Source organism: Ceratotherium simum, chromosome 11 (genome assembly GCF_057802395.1).
Source record: "Ceratotherium simum simum isolate JZ-2026a chromosome 11, ASM5780239v1, whole genome shotgun sequence".
In the NCBI taxonomy this organism is placed as follows: Eukaryota; Metazoa; Chordata; class Mammalia; order Perissodactyla; family Rhinocerotidae; genus Ceratotherium; species Ceratotherium simum.
This window is the reverse complement of record NC_141910.1, coordinates 14,407,903-14,420,266: the sequence shown is the minus strand read 5'-3', so window position 1 is coordinate 14,420,266 and position 12,364 is coordinate 14,407,903. Positions and strand designations below refer to the sequence as shown.

The 12,364-nt window shown below is 45.2% G+C and overlaps 1 protein-coding gene across 2 annotated transcripts in view; it reads right to left on the bottom strand.

Annotated features, from left to right (window-relative positions):
* Positions 1 to 295: 295 nt before the first annotated feature.
* The window catches only part of EXOC6B (exocyst complex component 6B), a 596,645-nt gene continuing 584,576 nt past the window's right edge, over positions 296 to 12,364 (bottom strand). For both annotated transcript variants that reach the window (XM_004435543.3, XM_014791430.2), the window contains 2 exons: positions 7,993 to 8,105; positions 296 to 3,718 (listed from right to left, as the gene is read on the bottom strand). In XM_004435543.3, coding sequence (XP_004435600.1) covers positions 3,592 to 3,718; positions 7,993 to 8,105 — 240 coding nt within the window. In that variant the 3' untranslated portion in view covers positions 296 to 3,591. The remainder of the gene's footprint in view (positions 3,719 to 7,992; positions 8,106 to 12,364) is intronic.

Genomic DNA, 12,364 nt, shown 5'->3' with positions numbered 1-12,364 from the left:
GGCCCCAAGTTGCCTCGGCCGGTCCTCCACATAAATCAGGCATTTCAAAAGTTATTCCTCTTGATGACGAGGCCATGTTAACTGTATAGACAGGAAAACCTAACCCAGTAGTTCGGGATGTTTCCAAGGGCTCCTTGCCGTGTCTGGCAGGCAGGCTTTCTCCTCCCCACCAGGCTTTTGCCTGCTCTAGACCTCAGTCCAGTTGAGGAGTGCAATGTCTGTCATCCAGTTCACCAACCACAGCTGCACTGTGTAAAAGGGGCGGAAGAACAAAAAGACCATGAGACAACACCACGGCTTTTGAAACAGGTATGTAGGCTCTCTTGTTTAATAGCAGTTAAAAGAGGAAAATGTACAGGAGAAATAAACATGCTCTTTCCACATAGGAGGTTTTCCACTAATCATGAGACCCATCTGCATCAGTAGCTTTACTAGTGAGTTTTAAAGAAAAAAGTTTCCTTTAGAGTTAAAAATGGACTCTCCTAAATCTCCTCCATAAATGTGCAACTATTTGTGCAAAATAAAAAGGCCATTTCCAACACATTAGTAAAAAGTAATTGTGAACGCAGGTGAAAAAAAAAAAAAAAGAGGCAACTGAAGCAGCCAGGAGCAGAGTCCTGGGAGAAGGGAGGCTAAGGTATGGGGATTTCTGGAGCAGGCCCCAGGGAGCGTGCTCAGAGGCCTTAAGAGGCAGATCATGGCCAAGGCCAATCTTGGGGATAAAGGGCCCTGGGTCTGGGACTTGCTGAGCAAGCACTTGTCAAGTGTGCATTGTGGCTAGGCTGGCTTTGAGGCCTGGGAGACTGTTAGGCCTGGTAAGCAATGGAAACACTCTGGAAGCTGGACATTCCCTTTGCCAATGGGGACTCTGCTGGTTCCAATTTCCAGGTCCTGTTCTTCCCCACTCCCAACAGTTTCATTTACAATCTACTCAAAGAGATTTTCCTATGAATGTTAAAACTATGCAACCTGCTCATATTACTACTGAAACCCACTAGGATCGCAAACCAGACTGTCCCTTCAGGAACACTGACCTGGTTTCCCCGAAGGTGGGTAGGCTTCCAGCCACCCATGTTCTCATCCTCTTATTGAGGTCTCCAGGGCATGTCTATATCTTTGGGCATTTGAGGCCAGATCTGAGGAGTCTGAGGGGCATGGGCACATACGCTTTGCATAAGTCGTCTCAAGGGCTGGCTCAGCTAGAGGCCTATAGACAAAACTAAAAAATCCTACTTCACCAATTCAAACAACTTAGACATTGCTGGTCCCTGCTTTTTACCTTCCCCTGCCCACCAAGAGTGTGTCTCTACAGACAACTCAGTAGCAGCATGTTGGTTTTGTTAGGGAAGACTGAAGGCAGACTGAGAGGGGAGAAGAGCTCTACTAAGGGGTCCACCCTTATGAGCCTTGAGCTTGAATAAGCTTTTTCTTTAGAGGGACTTCTGTGTGCAAGGTGCAGAGTAACCCTCATTCCTCCACTCTGTTCACTTTTTCCTCTATAGCACAGTTTTTCCAGGGTACAGGTTTGAGACCAGACCAGCAATGATGACTCTCGAAAAAGACAAAATTTGTGACATGCTTAAGGTTCTCCATTCCAAGTCTCAGCCCTCAAAGCTGAAGAGATCTGGCAGCAAACTGGGGCTAGTGAAGGAGAGTGTTCTGGGCCCTTAAGCAATAGGACTTCAGATTAGTGTACTCATTTCTCACGCTTTTTCAATAAAGACCAGGGCTTTGGAGATGTCATCTTGGGTCTCATTCCCATGGGCCCATGCCTTCTCTTGGCTTTTGAAGTTCTAAGTGGCAGCACTCATCCCTGACCCTCATCCTAAGACCCTGGGACAATTGCCTAGCCGTCAGGATGAGCCTCAGAAGCCTTCTGCAGAGCTCACATGCAGCCTGGTTTCTCCAACTTTGAGGAAGGCTGCATGTCTGTGTGCACACTCTCTTCCTCACATTTTTCAAGCTGTGATAGGATGGGGGGTTGGGGGTGGGGAGTGAAAAAGGAATCACTGCCTTCCCCAGAAGCAACTCAGTAGCTGACAAAGGTAGTGAAGAATTCTGTTTGATGAGTTTCTCCTCCCACTAATCCAAGCTGGAAATGCCTGTGTGGCTTATTTGTCATTGTTTGGTGATGCACAATGATACTCTTGCCAGTAGCCATAGTGCTTCCTGAAGAGTCTTAAAGTGCAGGTTCTTCTCACTGACCTCATAGCAAATCCCTTGCATTAAGTCTCAGGAGCCCACTTGGGACAGAGGACACAGCCTCCAAGCTAGCTGCCCCTGGCTTCCTGTGCAAACTCCAGAGTTTCGGGGATAGGATTATAGACAATCTTTCTCAGATGAGGCCAAAAGATGGCTATGGGGATCTCAAAAGAGGATAGAAGCCTTGGGCTATAGCAAGAAGAGCTTCATATCCAGCATAGGACTTAATGAGGGACAGCTGGGCCAGAGGCAAAAACCACTAGCCATGGTTGGCCCTGTTGCCTTCAGGGTGACAGTGGTTCCATCCCTAGAGGCATCCAATCCAGCTGTGGCTGCTCCCACAGTGCAGAGCTGGCGACATATCCTTTCAAGATGGTGGCCATAAAGTTGGTTTTAAAACACAAAGGAACAATCCCAAGTTATCTTCTGGTTTTACCCAAGGGTGAAGTAAGGGCCATTTTCAGGCTTCTGGAATCTGATCTATCCCAATGACACTGCTGGAGGAGGTCAGGTCTGAGCCTCTCTGTAAAGACCTATGGAAATAACTGTTGACCTATGCCCTGAACCAAGTGCCCTGACCCTCAAAGAAGGAAATGAGATGAATGGGGAAGGGACAGAGCCTCTGATTCTATTCACACTGGTTTTCAAGATCCAGGAAAACTCTTGGTGTGGGGGCAACTTGCAGTTAGTCATCGGGTCCAAATATTATCACTGCATACTTAGCTCTATCCTGCCCCAGAAAAATTAGCAGTAAAAGCATTGGGTTAGATCTAGGCTAAAGAAACAGCCATACTTCAGGGACTGGAGTGAAGTTGTCATCTTGCCACATGCCACTCTTGTTCACCAGCCAATGACAGTCAGTGGACTGAGGAGATGAACCTCCAGAACTGTGTGCTGGTCTTTCATTTACTAAATAGTAATGTTTTCCAGGTCCTTTCCTTGTGTGAAGAAGAATCAGCCCCCACCATGCGGTGAATGGGGGACCCAGGAGTGTACAGGAGATACTGTACTATCCTTTTGCTGACTCACCTTACCGCCCAGTGCCAAGTACGCATTTGTTTGTGTAGTTCCTGAGCTCCACACCTAAGCTCTAGAGCCATGGATGAAAGGTGGTTCATCATACTGGGACTGATGACACCACCATCTCTAGGATAATACAGAGAGTATAGTATAACTTCCCCTGAGTCCCAGCCTAGCGACATCTCATGTACTTGCTTATTCTTGTGCCTCTTTTACTATAGGGAAAGGTTATGTGAATACTGTACATAGGTTATTAAAAAAATACATTTGCTCTCTTTGAAGAAGAATGCACAAATGCATGGCCACCCAGGGCTGGGCCCAGGACTGTGGGGCTGCAGCAAGCAGCCTCTGTGGGCCTGAGGCCAGCCTTCATGAGTGGTGGCTGCTGATGAGTCCCCGAAGCTGCTTGGCCACAGTGTCAATCAATTTCTGCTTGTCTCGCTCATTTTTCCGAAACTGTGCAAACATGTTGTTCTTGCGGCTAGTGTCCTTCATCCTAAACAGAAGGAAAGAAAGAGAGCAAAATGTTTGAGGAGACAACAGTGTTAGGAGACCTTGCAGGAGGTAGGATGGCACAGTGTATCTTCACCACCACTCAGAGTTGAGGGAGTCCAGAATATTTCCATTGTCAGGCCCATACTTACCTACCAGGCAGGAAGCTGTCCTGCTGGCACCCACAGCCCTCCCAACTTTGGAAAATAGTCAAGAGCCAGCTATGGAAGGGCCAACCCTCTTATCGTTCATACCCACCCCACATAATTCATTCCCTTCTGTCTTCAGGTATGCACCTGTTATAGGTATCTGGGACATGCTACAGCCCTGATGGTCAATAGGCTCTTACAGAATGTCTAGGATCCATTTACCACCTAATAGCCTACTAAATCCTGCTGGGACCTTAGAGCTAGCATTTGAAAGGTAGAGCAGAAAAATGCTCTTAACTAGCAATTCTGAGAGAACGTAACTGAAAGCCACTGTATTTCTAAACCTCATTCTAGCTGGTTACTCTATCCCACCCCTAACAAAACTAATGGCTTGACTGATCTCTTATCTTTCGTTTCAGAGTAAGGACCCAGAGCGGTGAGGTGGCTAAGAGGGCATGGTGCTGGGGAAAGCAAGTGCCAAAAGGCTGGGCCATCCTCTCACTCGGTAAACCAGGGCTTTAGCAAGAGAAGCCCCTGAGTTCTCAATGGCTGTCTATATCCTCAGATATTGACCTTTGGAGAACATTTTATTACTGGGTCATGCTAAAGCTCCAGAGATGACATATTCCTAGAGCACAAACCATGGGCAGTTCTGGCCACTGGTTCTGTCAGATGGAGAGACCTAACTGGGAAGCATGGATAAAGAAAGTCAAGGCCAGGCTGACGCCACGGAAACTCCCAAGTCTGACTAAGCTGTTGTGACAGAATACAGGAATCTGCTACCCTCTGTGGAGGGCCCATAACCCCTGCCATCTGTTGGTGATTGTTAACTCTGGCCCCAGCCTCTGCACAGGACCTCCAGCCCACAGATGGATCTAGTGTTAGAGAATTAAGAACACTGCTCAGATCAATTTCTCCCTGGGGTAGGGGTAGGCAGGTCTTTACCACTGCCCAGAAGCTGGGCCAGCTCTCTGGCTTCATAGCTCCTGGGCTACATGGAGACAGGCTAGAAGAGGTGAGCGAAGGAACCTGGCACTGGGAGTAAACTACTCCCAGGCATACCTCCCAGGGGTCTTGGGCCAATCCTTGCCCATTTTTTTCTGTGGGGTGGCCTGGTGCAGAGGGGCAGCTTAGAGGCCAGTGGGTCAAAAGGCCAAAGATCCCACAGTGCATTTATATCCATGTGGTAAGGAGGTTCTGATGAGCATTAGAGCTGGATGGCTCTGGCTGACAGTGACAGCCACAAACGAATTGAGACTTCTCTCTCTGATCTAAGCTTAAACGGCCTTCAGGCTGGAATTACTCATCAAGCAAACTCAGAACACTGATACAAGGTACAACCACCCACATGTGGAGGCTTGTGCTTGGAAGGAGGAAGAAGGAGACGTGACAGAGGTTTAGAGGTTTAGGTTGAAAAGAAAGCACAAGGGTCCCCAAGGCTATGATGACTATTGTGTTTGGTTCCTTACAAGTTAGTCGCACAATTATGTTTGTGGAACTGGCCTGGTTTTAGATTACTTATTACAGAGAAGGACTCCTTTTTCTTTGCTGGATATGCTATAAATCTAAACAAAACCAACACAAAACAAAACAAAAAAGAAAGAAAGAAGAAAGGAAGAAAAACACTTCCTACACTTATAGGACATTTAATTTAACGTGCTATATGATCATTAGTTTCATGACTCCTCAAAGCAGCCCAGAAAGAGGCAGCCAGAGCTAGCTTTTAGCTCCCATAGGGAAGCTCCAGCAATAAGGGAGGAGAAAGGGAAGAAGAGGGTAGTCTCTGAGCCCTAGAGGCTAGGATTTCTTGGCCATTAAGGCCTGGAGTTGTGATTACTCAAAAGGTAAACTCAAGTGCCCTGAGGGCTGATGGTGGCATGCTGGTTTGTACCCTGGAATGCTCCAAAACCAAGGAGAGCCCTCCCCACTTCCTATCCCATTCTGTAAGCCCAGGATCCTGATCTATTTTGGCTATGGCCACCTCTCAATGACACAGAGGCCTCTTCTTTTCCTGAATGTCCTCAGCAGGTCTTTGGGTATTTCCACGTGTCACCCTGCTAAGAGGTGCGAGGTTGAAAAGGAGAGAATGTCAAGCTCTGGTGGAATGGCTGGCTGTGGGGAAAGCAGGAATGGGTCAGCTAAAGGAACCGATTCCTATGAGGCTGGGAAACAGATTTTAGTGATCTGGGTGGGCTTTGGCCCTATTGTGTTTGGAAGGAAGCTTTTAAACCCTGCTGATAGCTAGGGCTAATAAGCACATGGCTTTGTTGCCAGCTAGGCCTCCAGAATGCTACAGAGAAGCCGATTATTGTACTCGGCTGTTGATCCACAGAAAATGGATGAACCAGTACTTCTTGGAGCTAGAGGTTTTCAGGAACAGAGGAGTAAAGGACTATTGAGAGAGGGAACTGGCTGAAGGGAATCCCAGAGCTCATTTGGACACATAATGAATAAGACATCTAAGCACCAACTCAAAGGTCAAAATGCTCCCCATTTCAGCTGGGTACTGAGAATGCTGGGATTAGGCCTTGCCTCTAATAGAGAGTCTTCCACGGGAGACATAGGTTCCAGATCTTAAAGCCATGGGCCTTACCACCAGGAGGTAAGGGAGACTGCTGAGGAGTTCCCTCTGTCAGGGCTGAATTTCAGGCTCTCCACTAGCAAGAGTGTTGAGTGTGCCAGGAAGCTGAGTGGGAACAACCCTTTACCTGGCACCAATGGGGGAAAAATCCTGCCACCACTCCCAGCCCCAAAGGAATTGGTAAGCCAAGGGTCACTCTAAGGACCAACGGTAGAGGAGGCAGCCAGCCAGTTGGGACCAGGCTGGTTTAGTAGATTAGTATGTCAGGGTGGGGACAACTCACAGGGTAGGGATTTTAGTGTAGTCATTAGTGTCAATGAGGAAACCAGAAGGACTTGCCTCAAAGTGATGGAAAAGGCCCAAGTGAATAATATACTTACTCTCTAGATATCCTAGGGAGGAAGGTCATTGGGAGAGAGAACCATGGGAAACAAAGTTAAAATGGAAACATCAGTCTCTATCTTGGTCTGGAGAAAGTTGCATTCTGGGCTCTTAGTTTCCTGGCTCCAAACACATACCTCTGCATCCAGCTCTTACCCACTCTCCATCTCCTCCCCTTCTCTCCCCCTATCATACTGCATAGTAGGAAGGATATACCTTAGCCTCTCTTTCTGCTTAAGGCTCCACTGACCTCCTAGACTCTGATCTTTGCCTTCCTAGGATTTGAGACCTGTTTGACTGGCCATATATATAGACTTGCTCTACTGCCTAGATGCAGGGTACTCTTCTAAAAAGCTTCTAAGAAGCTGGGGTTAACTAGTTTGGTGATAAGAAAAAGTTTCCCTTTTACTGAGTCTTGGTCTCTGGCCTGCCAGCTCTCAACTAGGTTAGCAAAAGCCAGAGCCAGGCTGCAACGTGTAGCAGATCCCAGCAACTGGGTGACATGTTGGTTAGCTGTGAGATGTTCTGGAGCTGGCTAACCCCATCTCAGTGGTAGCACCTCAGCTTCAGAGATGCTACAGCTCTGTGGCAGCAACCTTTGCGGGCTAGTGACTGCCTAAGGCAAGAATTCGACACCTTCTCCAACAAAGCTTTCTTGGGACACACCACAGTAAAGCTCAATTTGGCAGGTGGCAGAAGGGGGTGCAGGTGAAAGTTTCAGTAATTATGAGAGCTTCTCTGCTAGGAATCAGAGAAGCCATCTGTTCTATGGGGCTGGTCTATCCATCATCATACCCCAAATGGTTGGGGCCAGCCTCACTCTGTTCACCAGGCTGGCCTGAGCCCCAAATGAAGGCATCTTCCTTTCTTCTCTTGTCATCTGTAGTTAAAGATATGCTGCCACATTAAGCTCCAAGGTAATGTCAGAATCCAACTGACCCATACTTGGCCTAACTTGTTGGGGCTCAGGAATTTAAGAGGCTACAAGAGGAAGACTGGCCTGCCAGTCCAATGATGGAGAATGCTAATAGTACCTACAGCAACTTCAAGAACAGGGCCTCTGTGCTATCTTTTCAAGGTATTGGCAAAGAGAAAATTATCTCCTACACCAAACCCCCATCTATATCTCCCCACCTCCCAACACAGACCACTGGACTGGGTACTCACTTCTCAAGCAGGGTCAGAGCTGTCACTGGGTTTACCCGGAGGTACTTGCAGTTGGGCTGACCATAGTCAGCAAGGTAGGTTGACCAATCCCACTGGATGAAGAGATCCAAAAGCTGTAAAATACCCAAATCCCCACCCCAGGGATTGATCAGATAGACAAGACAAACCAGGATCTTAGAAACCCCTATCATTCTTCATTACCAGTTAATAGTAGATTTGAAAAATAAAAATGTAGTAAGAGAAGGGCTGACCCGTTGGCACAGTGGTTAAGTTTGCACGCTCCACTTCGGTGGCCCGGGGTTTGTGGGTTCAGATCCTGGGTGCGGACCTACGTACCACTTGTCAAACCACGCTGTGGCGGCCTCCCATACACAAAATAGAGGAAGATGGGCACAGATGTTAGCTCAGGGCCAATCTTTATCAGCAAAAAGAGGAAGATTGGCAACGGATATTAGCTCACGGCCAATCTTCCTCACACAAAAAAACAAGGTAGTAAGAGAAAGAATGGCTACAGACTGTACTGCGACTAAGAAAATAAATCAGTAATCATTAGAAGGCAGAGTCATTTCTGTCATAAACACTGTAATGTTGCTGAGCCTAATGCCAGCAGTTAGCTCTCAGAGGCAGGCCTGTAAAGAAACTAACACTGGACTGAATCAAAACACAAGACTATCATAATAATCACTCACTTATTCATTTAATAAATACTTATCAAATGCCTTCCATGTACCAAGCACCATTCTAGGAGCTCAGTATTCAACAAAGAACAAATAAAGGTGGCTGTAGTCCAGTGCCACATATGCAATTATATGAGCTTTGAGGTTAAAAGGTCTGGGTTCAAGTACCAGTTTCATATCTTGCTGCATTGACTTTGCCCAAGTTACTCAGTGGATACAGGCAGATACACATGTGTATATACAAACAGGACACACAGACAACACAGAAACACTGAACCAAGGCATAAATGGATCACATAGCATTTACATGAGGCAATATGTGTTACACCTATGTGGACACTGGCTGAGCAGATGGAAACCAGGGCTATGGTAGGTCAGGACTGAAAAATAGTCTTAGTTCACTATTGAGGATGCAGAGTCTGGAACTGCAGTTATGAGTGTAAAAGAGGAGTGCCAAGAACCCAGATGTGTATTTATAAGAAAATAATGAGAGTTTTCTGAGGGTAAAGTGAGTTCTCAGACCGGGGGAGATTTTGACTTGGAGAAACTAAATAAATTTTGTCAAATTTCCTAGCCAGTTTTAGCCTCAGGCATCACTCTAACAAATATTTAAAAACTATAACTGAGTAAAGCTAAAAAAAAAAAAAAAAAAAATCAGTGCATTTCAAAGGTAGAGGTGATGAAAGGGAAGCTGTTAGGTCCCCTCTATAAGCTTCTAGAGGGAGCACAGTCCCAGATTCACATCATTGTATAGAAGGGGGCCCTCTAAACAGTCTTTCTAGCAATGAGAAACATATAAATGTTTTTTGACTCATGACATTTCCTATTTCTCCCTTTCCAAGAGATAACTGCTGATGGAGACAAGGACATGGCTGTCTCTCTGTGCAGAACAAAGGCAGAGAGGCCCCGAGTCAGATCCAATGCCAGAGCCTGGGCTCCAGGCACACCTCCTCCCCTGTCTGTCCTCACGGCGCAGCTGGGCAAACAGGCAGTGTGGGCCTTGCCCTGCTTGGAAGCCTCCTCTTCCATCCATTCTTTTAGAATAGCTGTTATGAACTTCCTCAGGCAGGATGGGAATTGGCTGAAGTCCCAAGCCTAAAACTAAGAAAAGCCCGTAGACCCTCAGCCAAGAAAGGAATGTTAAAGATGAGAGGAGAGAGGGAGAGAGACAAACAGATACATTGGTTGGTCTGGCCAGTGTGGCCCCAAAGGGCCCTCTCAGGCCTCTTTTAGGTCATGCCTATTTTAGTTGGCAAGTAAAAGGGCTTCTACCACTTCCTTTTGCTGCCTCGAGGCCTCACAGAGCTCTCCTTTAGAAGAGAATTTTTCCTGACTTTCCTACTCTAACTTTGGTATTTCTGTCCTGTAGTGTCCAAAGACCACGCAAGATAGTTCCTCTTTACTTGCTCCTAGCGAGCACGCTAGACACTCAGAGTGTCTAAAGTTCTTCTAGTACTGTGCTTTATAAATATGTTTATGCTTGTCCCCCAAATCTCAGGAAAAATTATGAAAAAGGATAGAATTTTTTAATTAAAATTTTTTCTCAGAAAAATGTAAAAAACCTTATACTGTTTGCACACTAGGGAGCTAATAAAAGAAAGGTGAATGAACAACAAATAAGTTTAATTGGAAAAATTTGAAAACCTGATTTCTTAAAACTCTTTTAGGTATTACTTTTCAGATGTGGACATATACATGCATTTATAAAACTACCTTCTTTATTAATGAATTCCTAATTTCTGTGATGGAATTAATGGTATCAGTATTTTCTGATTTATTGCAAAGAACACCATGTCTTTCTGGCTGATGAAACCTGGGTAAATTACCAATGGGGTGTGGAGGGCAGCTCATGACTTAGCTCTAAGATTTCCTAATCTTCCTGCCAAAGTCTCTCAATACCAGTACTGAGCCTAAGAGCCCTGGGATGACAAGCTCCCTAATTGATCCCACTCCAGGCATGGAAGCGACACACTCTATTAAGCTCAACCAGTATGAGCCTGTAGATCACACTCTGGGTCCGTGTTGCTTCCACAGTCCTTTAGGGTGTTCTATATCTAGGTCTCCTAGCCTCCTCTGAGAGAGATGGACATAGACTGGAGTGTGGGGGGTAGTTAACTAAGCTAGCTGCCTGGGAGCACAGTTCTACTGGATTCCATAGAACAGTGTTAGACTAAGAGGCCAGGAGAACCAGCAGGCCTATTGATCAATACACCATTTTGATTTTCAGACTATGACTTTCAAAGGTGGATCAGGTCCTCCCAGCCTGGTTCTCCACATACCATGGCCTTGTTAGATCTCAGTAATGTCTCTCTCAGGATGCAGAACATTCAGTCATCGCTAACAATCACATTCTTCTTTATTTTTTAAATTTTCCATTTAGAAATAATTTCAAATTTATCAGAAAGTTGCAAGAATAAGCATATTACAAAGAATACCATGTACCCTCCACCCAGATCCATCCGTTGTCAACATTTTATCCTATATGCTCCATCATTTGTGTTCTCTCTCTCTCTTTACACACATGTGCACATGTCATATTTCTTTTCTGAGTCTCTTGAGAATAAATTGCATATATCATGGCTCTTTATCCCCAGATACTTCAGTGTTCCTAAGAATTAGGGATATTCTCTTACATAATCACACTATAATTATTAACTTCAGTAAATTTAATATTGATACTGTCCATATTTTAATTTTATAAATTGACCCAATAATGTCCTGTATAGCCTTTTTTTTTTGCTTCACTGTATCATATAGTTTAGGATTAGGTATTACATTTAGTTGTCTATTTAGTCTCCTTTAATCTGGACTATTTCCACAGCCTTTTTCTTTCTTATATGATATTGACATTTTTGAAGAATATAGTCGCCTGCCTTCTTTTTTCCTCCTCAGTTTTGTTTTTTCTAATGCTTTCTCATAATATTTAAGACATGCAGAATACTACATAAGTGATGCTATGTCCTCCTCAGGGTATCACATCTGGAGGTATGCAACGTTCTTTTGTCTCATTGGGGATATTAATTTTGATCACCCATTTAAGATGTTGCCTGATTTCTCCACTGTTTATGTATTATGTTTTCCTTTGCAAATAGTAAGCATTTGAGGAGACAATTTAAGATCATGCAAATAGACTGCTCCTGATTAAAATTTCCCTTTAGATTTAGCATTCATTGAGGATTCTTGTCTGATTCAGTCTTTACTATGATGCTTGCAAACTAATGACATTCCAACTTCATCCTTCCCCCTACACATTATCAGTTGTTACTCAGCATTCTACTGTAAGCAAGTGCTCTCCCTTCTCCCCCATTAATTTACCTATTATTGGTATGGATTCATGGGTTCCCATGTTTTCAATGGCTTACATTCATTACTATATCTAATTATTTTGGTGCTCAAATTGTCCCAGATTTGGCAAGTGGAAGCCCCTTCAGGCTGGCGCCTGTGTCCTTGTGACATGCCCCCATAATTTTTTGGAACACTGCTTTACTTTCTGGCATAATAAGGTGCTGCATGCTCATCTTGCATCTACTGTGCCCCAGCTCTGTAATCAGCCATTTCTCTGAGAAGGCCTGGTTTCTTTTAGTAGGAATGTTATTAGAGATCAAGATTTGGGTGCTAGGTGTGCTCACTGCTACTGTAGTGTCTTTGTTCATTGCTACTGGGGGGCAATCTGTGGAGAGCTAAGCCCTTTCAGC